Here is an 11,680-nt window from a genome sequence, read left to right as displayed (position 1 = left end):
ACCTTGTACATGAATTACAAGGAATCCCAGTATCTCTGCCTTTTTTAAAAATGTAAAACAGATAACCCTGCCTCCTCAGGGAATGCTGAAGCTAACACGGGCCTCGTGTACGTTTACCCACTTGGTTGCAGTGGTGCACGGACAGGTTAGTATCTCCAGACTGTTGTATCCTACCCCTAAAAAATCGGGAAATTTTGCTCTAAAATTCACAGGTAGTCAGAATTTACACACCAGCATTTCCATCTAGGTTGCAATAAATAAAGCTTAAGTAGCATTGAATCCATCACTAAACTTGCTTTTCTGGGGACCTAAGCAACGTCCATAAATCTTTTAAAAAATTATAGACATGTTTAATTGCAGGATGTTGTCCCTTCTGATCACTAATACCCTACTTGCTTTTCTGCTTAAAATATGACATGTTGGGGCGCCTGGGTGGCGCAGTCGGTTAAGCGTCCGACTTCAGCCAGGTCACGATCTCGCGGTCCGTGAGTTCGAGCCCCGCGTCGGGCTCTGGGCTGACGGCTCAGAGCCTGGAGCCTGTTTCCGATTCTGTGTCTCCCTCTCTCTGCCCCTCCCCCATTCATGCTCTGTCTCTCTCTGTCCCAAAAATAAATAAACGTTGGAAAGAAAAAATTAAAAAAAAAAAAAAAAAAATGACATGTTCTCCCTTTTTGGTCTCATAACTATTATTCACTTTAGGCAAAGTCTAATCCTAGCAGAATATTAATACCATAGGAAGTGAGACTTGAGTAGTTTTAAGTGAATTTAATTGAATATATGAAGTCAAATAGAGTCAACCTGATGTCCTTGGAGATATTCTGGCTTATTTTTTCCTGGTAAGGCATTCTAATCTGAGTTTGCTAACCTGTAAAGTGAAAAGAGCAACTCTAATTATTTAGACAGAAGGAACCCGACCATATGCAGTAGCATACTTGTCAATGTCTCAAGATGCTGGCTAACTTTTCTTCACCCATTACTGACTGAGGCCACATTACCTAGACCGCACCAAACCCCTCCTTCTACATCTAAATTTCAGGCAATTACTCATTTGAATTTTGTAGTTTGAGCACAACTAAGAAAGAACCAGAAGATACAAGAGCCAGAAGATACTGGTAGTAAATAACAGTAGTAAATAACTGGTAGTAAATAACAGTATATAACACAACAGTAAATAACACAAAAAGGTACTTAAGTGTTAGAAACGTTTATTTGTCAAAATATTAAAAAAAAAAAGTGGGAGGAGTGGAATAAAACAAGGCTAAATTTCAGCTAATGCTGTACCACGATCACAGGTCAGACATAAAAAAACAAAACAAACAAAACAACCCCCCTCCCCCAAAACCCCAATGGTCCTAGCAGTTTCAGAAGATTAGCTTCAATGTTAGAGTCCAGAGCTAACAGAGAAGAGTAAAAGGTCGCTTGCCACTACATGGTCATTTTAAAGGGAAAGGAGATGTTGCAGGTAGACAGGGAGAAGGGTTCAACTCCTAAGGAAAGCAAGATAAGAGGGGTTCCACTGTACAGGAAAAAGGGGATGCCAGCATAATCCTTACCTAGGGCTGCTCAGAGGCTGAGAATGTAAGGAATAGAGTGAAAGGCTACAGAGACTAGTATCAGGAGGAAAGAAAAGTCAACTTAGAAGAATTAAATTAAGAAAGAAAACATAGTTGGTCACAAACTCCTTTGTTTACTGAAACATGAAGCAATGGAAACATCCCGGCAAAGGGGACCGCGCGGAGCAAGTTCTCATATATGACCGCAGCCCGAGGGTTCAGTCCGCAATTATCCTACCTGAAAGAGAGCACAACACAAGAGGCTTACACAATGCCTGGAGAGCAGCTTGGCTCCGAGCACAAGGGCCCTGGTCCCGTCCTGTATTCCAGGGGGAAAAGAACAAAGAACAAAACAAAACCAAGTCAGACTGGATCAAACTTACATCCCATGTAATTACCAAGGACTCTACTTCTAGTTATATATATAGAATTAGAAGCAATCTATCTGGCAGACTGCTGTGTTGGTGATAAAATACATCTTTTCCACTCTCTTACCATCTTTTAGGCAAGACAACCTCTGTGATACAAGGCTACTGTCACTGCAACAAAGGGCATACATAGATATTATCCAAAACCATAATTTAATTTTTAGGTCCAGAAAAAAGCAGAAGATGCCAAGATCTCAAATATGGCCAACTGTACTACTCTAAATTTGTTTCGTTTTACTCTTTCATAAGTAAACAAGTTTCATAAACAGCAATCACAAAGCGTATCAAGGAATGGTTCATTCACCCTCCAACATGTCATACTGTCACACATTTAGAGCCATAATTCCAGGAGTTCCCCTAATTGATCACATCTCCCTTACCAAATCAAAGGAAGAAATCCTAAAATTCCCTAATTCTTCCATTGATGATGGGAACTCCAGACACCAATGGCTGGGGGAGAAAAGAAGTTAACTCACACCAAGTTCCTCTACTTATTACAGACAAAGGGCCAAATCTTGGTCTTGATCTGTACCAACCGACTTCAAAAGTTGTGACGTTCTTGAATCAGTTCTGCTAGGGTGAGACCCAAATTCAGATCCCCAACAGTTCTGGAGTATTTCATCCTGGCAGCCTCATTAACATCAGGCTCCTGGGACTGCAACCAACTCAGGGTTATTCAGTCCATTTGAGGTTCACACCTGGAAGGTAAGTTTCTTTAAAAGTCATCACTAAAAAGAGGTTAGTTGAACAACCACTGCTTGCAGTCAAAATTCACTTTAAAATACCTTAACGATACCCTTTTAAGACCATAGTACACTAATTTAACTTTGAAAACACATATGAGAAAAACAGAAGTCATCTGGTAGATGATACCACCTTTAGAGAAATATCCTGCTTCATGGCAGATCCTGCTGCATTAAAAGTAAAAATTAAGGCAAGCTACACAAGGTATAAGATTACTACACGCACATGAAGATACACCACTACACAGTGGTCTCAGGAGATCCCAGTCGTGTCATGGTCACACAGGGTTTAATTCATCACAGGTTCAAAGCATCATTTGCTTCTCGCTACATAAAAGGGCAAATTCCTATTGCTTTATTTTCTTCTACACATATATTTACCAACAGGATAAGTTAGGAACCCTGGAAACTCAGCGGTAACTCCATTTGACCTCTCGGGTAGGCTTCCAATTCAAGTGATGCTTGATTTCAAAGTACAAGGAAAACCATGAGAACAGAAGTTGTCGTGATGCCACTTCCACTCAGATGAAGAGATTTATCAATCTCTAGATCTTACTGCTAACTATTCTTGACATTCCAACATCTTTGGCATACCTTGTCTAAAGTAGGAAAAATTAAATTTCTAGGGGGCACCACCAGTGGGATTTTATACCCGTTAGAAAATTACCTATTCTACCTAGTTCCTTATAGGTTCCTCTTGAACACAAACCAAAAACTGCTAGAAGAAATGAGAAGTGTTGGGGTTCTACACGATAGTAACACAGACTCTGCAGAAACAGGGCTTAAAGTGCCCACACAGAAGAAGACGCTCTGGATTACCAATAAGGAAAGGACTCCATGGGACAGTGGCATCAAAACATTTTGCTTTCAAGGGTCTTAGAATTAATAAACACCTGAAATTTATAGATCTTTATTTGGCTTATAGCTCTAGGATATTAGAAGAGCTTCCTCTGATAAAGGCTAGTGACCTAAGTAGTAGTTTTGTTGGCAAGTGAGAAGTCTAAAGTTGTAGTTAAAATTCTCACTGTGACATTCATTCGTAACTCCTGAACCCGTGCTCTTCAGCTTAGACCACAGTGACTTTCATGGTGGAAAGAGAGTCATTTTGGAGTCAGCAAGGCCTGAGTTTGAACTCTACCTCTCAATTGTCAGATGACCTCAAAGTACTTAACCTCTCTGAGCCTTTGTTCCCTGCTCTGTAAAAGAGAAAACATCTTAAAGGCTTATTGTGTAGATTCAATAATATAATGTACAAAGAGGGGACTCAACAAATGTTCTCTTAACTACATTCTGTAACCCAGATTGCTTACGCTTGATTAAATAATATTCGCACTAACTGAGTTTGTTGTTCTCTCAGAAGGAAAAAGTTGGTTGGGAGTCGTACACTACAAAACCTCAAGAGGCCAAATGAACCTCTGGCCTAAGCTAGAGAAATATTTAAAACTACTACTATGTAATTTATACCACTTGGAGACTGTCCTGACAGCAAACAAACAGGTGGCTTTAGCCCCCTCCATGCAGCACAGGTCTCTTTCAAGGAAACAAAATAGAGTCTCTTAACCACACCCACCCCACTCTCACCTCCAGTTTTTAAAAGGCTGAGTACCGCGCTCGGTCCACATACTGCTCCCGCTCATACCGGGCCATGTCATACAGAGAATTCCGTGCAGCTGCTGAAGCCTGAGACAGCTCACTCTCTGGCCCATAACCGTAGCCCTCTCCAACTGTGGGGAGCACAGCTGCAGCACGACGCAGGGGGCTCCGGTCCCTTCCATAATAGGAGGAACTGTTGGCAGCAGCAGCAGCCATAGCAGCCGAAGTGGCAGCAGCACCTGAGTTCGGCAACAGGTGTCTGTCGTAGGGATCAACAGAAGTGGAGTTGAGGTGACTGGTCACAGCTGTGCTCTGGACTTGAGGCAGATGGGACATGGTCTGCTCCGCGTAGTTGTATGCAGAAGCTGCTGCCGCCGCTGCCACTGCCTCGTAAGAGCGGACCCGATAACGCTTATAGTAGTCGAGTGCTCCATACGCATCGTTGTAATACATGGATTCCCCGTAGCCCATGGTGTAAGGCGTGCGCACTGCTCCATACTGTTCATTATACTGCTCGGTAAAGTCCGCCACACGGCCTGTACGATCTACTGGACACTCTTTGGACCAGTGCCCCTCTTTCCCACACCGATAGCAGCCACTCTGGTCTCCCATCCCAGGGGCAGTCCGAAGCCGGCTGGTGGACAACTGCACGTGCATTCTTTTGCCTTGAGAAAATAGATGTAAGAAGATTATAACTCCATGACATTCTTTAATCCTCCCCAAAACGAAAGTAAACTAGTTGGTCTAAGACACACATACATACACACACTCCTGCAACCCTATTTCAGCAATTCCCTCCAAAAGATGAAGTTACTTTTCAATATAGATGACAGCTAGGACCTTTTGAGTTCTCTGAGATCAGTCAATACTTTATACTTACACCAGGTTGACCAGATTCCCTCCTACTTCTGTGTCCACAACTTTCCCTTCCTTCCCCCTCTCCCCCCAACACAGAAACTGAGAAACTTTTCAGTTCGGCACTTTTCACTGCTAAGATTGATTATAACTGTAACGATTCAAGACCTGCCATTTCTTCCAAATCAGATAGCCAACAACACCTCAGTTACGCCAGATTTGAAAAGCATCTTACCAACCTCTCACTGATTTACTCAGGGCAACACAAGGCCTGAGCATTTAACTGCAGCTTAAAAACCACAGCGATCTTCTGTCCATCTTGTTTCGTCCAGCCATTTTTGCAGATGTCACCAGAAGGCTATGTTGGGTACACAAATCATACCTGGCTCATCATCTGCTTCACCTCCAGTACCTCTAGGAGTTATAAGACCCTCCAGATTTCAACCCCACCCCACATTTTTCAGCAAGGGTGAATCCATGCCTACTGTGAAAAAGAAAACTTGACCAAGGTCTCTCAACAGCAAAAATTAGAAAGATACTGAAACAGTTCTGGTTTCTTCGGGACAATGTGTTCCCATGTAATGGAATGACCAGCATTTCATCCTGCAGTGTAGCTTACAATCTTCACAGGGGATTATCTACTTCTTAGAAAAATGCAGCATTTACCTACAGGTCTCTCTGGACACCCATACAAACAAGCAACATCCATTCCTCCAGGAAATGACCAGCACCAGGAACAGCTAAGAGAAGAAACAATCTTTGCCCAGGGCTTATGTACCACCATGCCCAGGGACCCTTACTGATGAAAGCATCCAAGGTCTTTAAAAGCAGTTTGAGGAAAGGATTATTTTTGGCAGTATTTAGTGCCAAACTGCCTAAGACTTTGGAGATAAAGTCAGTTACTTCTCAAATCGTGGCCAAAAGGCAGCCACTGGAGGCAGAGAACAGGGGCTTCGCGTCACTCTTAAAGGCTGCTCGGAACAAATCCCCCCTCCACAATCAGCAAGTTGCTCTCTCTTTAACAGACCTTGTTCTGGATGCAGCTATGCGGATAGGAGGCCTCGTGCTCCATCATCCTGTTGGAAACAGCCCGATTCAGGACGGCAGCCAGAACAGCGCCATGCACTGACCCTGAGAGGGGAGCGGGTTAGTGCAGTAACATCACTTTAGTCAAACTCAGTTCCGCCCAGTGTCTAAGATTCATACCACCCCAGTTTCTAGTACTTGCCGCCTCCAAGTTAAAACCTTTTCTTTAGCGGAAACAAAAGTGCTCAGGTTTTTCTTCTAGCTGCCGGCAGAGACGCAGCATCCACCATCACCACTGAGAGTCAACAGATGCCAAATGGCAGTCATTCTCCGAAAGCAGCATTTAGCCACCCATTGCTTTCAGAGATTTAAATACTCCCATTCTAATTCTGAGACGTTATTAAGGACCCTGGGCTAACTATGTTTAGAACAGAAATACGGATTCTTTTTTGCTCCAATTTATATCCCAAACGTAGTTCCCTATGACTTAGACTGGAAGACACAAGGTACTTGGTTTTCAAACATGCATGGTGACATGAACCTGTGTGACAGACACAAACTGCTCCAATTCTGAAGTTGGAGAAACCATGCCAATCTAAAAAGTAGCCAATTGAGAGACCTAAAAGCACATTAAAAGAATTTTTTTCTTGAGAAACAAAACTCAGTAATTTTTGCTTGATGTTTCTATTACTACACCCAGTCTTCATTCCTGTTTTGTTGAGTAGAACTCATAAATTTATAAACATCTATGGCAAAATCTACCTCTGTAGTAGCTGTGAAAAGGATTCGGGTAAAATATTTTTTTAACCAGCATTGAAAGATCTGAATAGAAGTGATAGGTTTTTTTTCCACAATGTTCCAAAGGTTGTAAAACTAGGGTTTTAAGTCCCTTAAAGTTCTTATAGTTGAAAAATACTGTGCTTCTCGATTACTTTAAGGAACCAAGGCAAAGAATGTCGAAAGATTAAATTCTACCACTACTACACTTGGAGAAGCCAAAAACTTAGAAGATTTTCTGAGACCTCCAAAAGTCACTGAAATATGCTGCCAACGTTTCCCAGAAAACCAACCTAATAGAGGTGTTTTCTTCTGAAAACTGGAACAGAAAAGATTATTAAAATCCTGAGAGATGGGCCACTTGGGGTCCTAAACACTGAGCTCCTATCCCGTACCTGGACCCAGAGAAGGCTGGGTGTGTAGCTGACCCACAACGGTACTCCAGCTTAGTGCTTGTTTACGTGTTGGGGGAGGAGGGGAACAAGACACCTGAACTCATGCATCATTCCCAATTCAGCTGCTTCATCATTCCCAATTCCCGTTCACTGCTACACGTGGAGAGGAAACAGGTCCTGAAAGACCCAGGTAACTGAGGTTCCGCTGTTTCCTTTCTTAAGTCCCGCTGTTTCCTTTCTTAAGTCCCGAACGCAGAAGCCTAAATGGCAGCTATTAACATATAAAGGTTCAAAAGATGTTCAAAATGGCCCTCTTTTAAGAGGCCACCTTCATTAGCAGTTGACTAAAAAAAGGCTTTATCAAAAAATGTGACAAATTGGTATGTAGATTATATTTTCTTTAAAACCCTTAACATATTATCCAATGCTAAACTTTCTCTTGTCATCTGGAAAAAAAAAAAAGAGCTGGTTATAAAAATGTCTATATATATAACTCGAAGTGGAGTCCTTTCTCCAGAGAAGCCAGGCTAAGAACACGAAAACCAAATAAAGGATTTTTCTTTTCCAATAATGACGTTTTAAACAATTCATGGATCACCATTACTCAAACACCCACTTCCTAGAGTAATTAAACCTGGTTTGTTAAAACACACGCTCTTCCCAAGCCAGCGCCCCCCAATTAACTGACTTCTGTACGCATATTTTGCCCTTATCTTTTTACTCAATCATATATTAAAAAGGTAAGGACATGAAGTATTACACTACTAGGATATCTTTGCAGAATTTGTACCCGGCTTTAACTGCATTCTTTACATGTTGCTCCCTGTCGAGAGAAACCCCCCCCCCCATTCTTTCCAAACACTGTCCAGTCACGTTCTTGTCTCAAGTGAAAATAATTAAGAATATTTTTAAAGCTGTCTAAAGGGCAACAGCTTTCCAAAATAATAAAAGAAAAACAAATAAAATAGGTAAATGAGTAAAGCTTAACTATCAAGTTATAAATCAGTTTCTAACCATAATGGAAACACACTCATTGTAGCAGACAACACTCACCTTTCATCCTATAGTGCTTTACTGTGAAAACATTTTCACATCTATTACCTCATCCTAGCCTCACTACCATCCTGTGAGGGAGGTACTGCAGGGATCATTAATTCTATTTTGTTAAGTGGGGAAAACGAAGCACAGAGAGGTTAAAACACTTGGCCAAAGTCACACAACTAGTTAACGGTAGCAAGTTATCTGTGACTTTCACCCTATACCACAGAGATGACCTAAAGGCCAGGGCACCACTGGCTGAGGCCAGAGCGATGTGATGCACACTATTTGCAATCTACACTATCTGCAAACTTTCTTACCCTTTTCTGGTCAACTTTTCCTTGTCTCCCATTTCTTTTCTCACTGTTTTCTAGGTTTAGCAGAGGACACTTAAATACTTCTCAACAAATCTTTTAGCGGCACTCAGAAAAAATGGTGTTAATTTATGAACCTGGAAAGTGGCTGTAAATGTGTGGCCCAAGATGATACTGTCAACAGCAAACTTCTTGTGGAACAGCACTCTCCAACAAAACTTTCTATGATGACAGAAGTGTTCTGTATTTACACTAATTCAGTCACCACTAGCCAGCCTCATGTGACTTCTGAGTGCTTCAAATGTGTGCGGTACAACTGAGAAAATGAATTTTTAAATTTATTTAATAGCCACACGTGCCTAGTGGCTACATTAGCACAGCTGCAGAGTCTTCAGACAACCTCAAGGTATTAATAAGAACAGAGGTACCTTTACAACTGGTAAAATTAGGGGCGCCTGAGTGGCTCAGTTGGTTAAGTGCCCAACTCTTGATTTCGGTTCAGGTCATGATCTCATGGTTCGGGGGTTCAAGCCCCACATCTGGCTGACCCTGCAGAGCCGGCTTGGGATCCTCTCTCTGCCCCTCCCCCACCCACACTTGCTCACTCTCTCTCAAAATAAATAAACAGACTTAAAAAAAACAATTACACAATACACTCTACAACACCCTTACTGGAACCTCTCAGAAGCAAGACCATCACCTCATTCAACCTAGTATTTTTAAAAATTTCCTCTATTTTTCCACTAAATAATAGTAGCCCGAAGCGAATAGTCCAATGGCATGGTTTTTGACCCTGCTTGTATAGTTCACAGACCGAATATATTTGAGCACTCAAAAGATACTCCCCCAAATCCAGGTTTACCATCTAGATTTTTAACATAGGGATCTCTCTAGATGTCTCTGTTCCTCTTTCCTACAACAACCTATCACCCAAGGCAGTAAAGAGTACAAAATCCTAGGCATTTAAACTCTCAAAGATAAGGCTTCCTGAATATAACAAAAGCAGCAGGTAATCCACAGACTTTTATCCTCCCTTCTCACATGAGGTGCTCATTTGCCCAGGCAGAGTAAACTTCCAGCAGAACTCAGATAAATGAAGACTGTGGGATAAAGTAACCCACAGTCTGTGATTCTATACAGCTGCGGAGGAACATCTTGGCAAATACATCTGAAAAGGGGAAGTGTTTGCTTCTCCCAAGAGTAAACCGTACTTAAGAGTGGTAAACATGCAATCTATTATATCCGCCAAAATAGAATTGAAGACACCACCCTGCCAGCCACGTGGTCCTGCATTCTTATCTCTGTCTTGACCTAGACCCCACTACTCAGCTCTGCCACCCAGATCCCAGAGCAGTTCACCTTGAAACTCTGTGTTGTCAAGGCCCCTGATGGCCTCCACTGCATCCTCTGCCCGCTCCATGTGCACGAAGGCATAATCTTTCACGATGTCACATTCGATGACTGGACCATACTCCTCAAACTTGGCGCGAAGCTCTTGGTTGGTACAAGTAGGACTGATGTTGCCCACATGCAACTTGGTGGAGGCTTTGCTCTTATTCTTGCTGGCTTCCACATTGATGTTCACCCCATGCAGCTTGTAGTGGTGCAGGTTGCGTATGGCATCCTCGGCCGCCGTCTTGTCCTCTATGTGCACAAAGCCGTAGTTCTTAATGATGTCACATTCCAGCACCTTCCCATACTGCTCGAAGAGTGAGCGGATCTCCTGCTCTGTGGCCTCCCGGGGCAGATTTCCGATGAACAGCTTCACCATCCTGACAAGAGCCTGGGAGGGAAGAAACAAGATTGCCAAAAGTTAGGGGTGGAGTGGGGAATTCCAGTGCATTGCATTTGGTTTAGCCCTCCAAAGAAGTTCTTGGCACCTTCAAGATTCATATAAACGTTCACATAAACGTTCATTATTTTCTCAGCAGAGGGGAAAGGTTTGTACTTAAGGGGTAGTGTGAGATGCGACACACAAACAGGAGGTCGGGGGTCAGCATGCATGGCATAGTCTATCATCTCCGTGAAACGAGGAGCATTTAAATAACAGGGTTGGCTGTTTTAGGTCTTAAAATACTGTTTGGGGAGGGCAGGAAAGAGCTCAAGAAAGGGACAAGAGGCATGCTATCTTGAGTGACCCCGGTAGCGAGGTTTTGGAGGGAAATCTGTGCACGTCTCCTCCGGGCGGTAATACCTTCAAAGACACTCTAAGAATAAAGAGGCTTCCTTGGCCCCAATCTCGTACTCCCCCAGCGACCCAACCTCCAGTTCTTGCGCCCCAACAAAGACTAGACTCAACCCGACCCCTGCCCCGCCCCCTCCGGAGACCCGGCCCCGCCTCCTCCCGTTGTCTTCCCCGGACCTCCCGCAGCCAGAGAAACCCAAACCTTGTTCAAGCCCCGTTCGCCAGAGGCCCAGCCCGGCCCACCCCCGGGCTCCCCACAAACCCACAAGACCCACTCGCACCTCCGGGTGGCGGCGGCGGTGGCGGCGGCTCCAGCGTCAGAGAGAACCCTACAAAATGGCGACGGCCGCTCGAGCCTCGGCGCGACCGGGCCCTTTCTCGCGCGCCAGCTCACGCACGCGCGAGTGCGCTCTGCCTCCTTCCCCTCCCCCTCGCGGGAGCCGGGCGGCCAATCCCGCAGCCGCATACAAATGGCTGCCTCAGGCTAGGCTCCCAGCCGCCCTGACACGAGGGCGGGGCCAACTGGTGACGTCGCTGCGGAGCGGAAGTCAGTCCGCCCCCAGCCCCGGCTAGCCAATCAGCACCTTGGAAGCGGGGTTGGGGGGAGGGTCGGAGCTCAAGCGTCAGAAGGGCTCCGGACGCAACCATTGCCTTGGTGTAATCGGAAGCCTCGGATGTCGCTAATCATCACAATGGGTCGTGCTATTGGGGGGTGGGGGCGGGTAGCTGATGACAAAGGGTTATCTCACTGGGTCCTCTAAACAGGGGTTTCT

General features: G+C 44.2%; 1 protein-coding gene across 5 annotated transcripts; it reads right to left on the bottom strand.

Annotated features, from left to right (window-relative positions):
* Positions 1–1,188: 1,188 nt before the first annotated feature.
* Positions 1,189–11,380, bottom strand: LOC125177014 (RNA-binding protein 4B). 5 transcript variants are annotated; one of them, XR_007156465.1, is made up of 5 exons: positions 11,189–11,380; positions 10,082–10,505; positions 4,306–4,982; positions 2,518–2,679; positions 1,189–1,872 (listed from the first exon to the last, which is right to left on the bottom strand). XR_007156465.1 is itself a non-coding variant. In XM_047879025.1 (4 exons), the coding sequence occupies exons 2-3, from the start codon at positions 10,491–10,493 to the stop codon at positions 4,315–4,317; spliced, it is 1,080 nt and encodes a 359-aa protein (XP_047734981.1). In that variant the 5' UTR covers positions 10,494–10,505; positions 11,189–11,380; the 3' UTR covers positions 1,189–2,679; positions 4,306–4,314. The 5 variants fall into 5 exon arrangements, 3 of the variants coding, with proteins under 3 accessions (XP_047734981.1, XP_047734983.1, XP_047734982.1); XR_007156467.1 differs by having other exon boundaries at positions 1,189–1,791; XM_047879025.1 differs by having other exon boundaries at positions 1,189–2,679.
* Positions 11,381–11,680: the final 300 nt, after the last annotated feature.

The sequence above is a fragment of the Prionailurus viverrinus genome, chromosome D1 (assembly GCF_022837055.1).
Source record: "Prionailurus viverrinus isolate Anna chromosome D1, UM_Priviv_1.0, whole genome shotgun sequence".
Lineage (NCBI taxonomy): Eukaryota > Metazoa > Chordata > Mammalia > Carnivora > Felidae > Prionailurus > Prionailurus viverrinus.
Note: the sequence above shows the minus strand (reverse complement) of the source record. Positions and strands in the feature narration are given on the sequence as shown.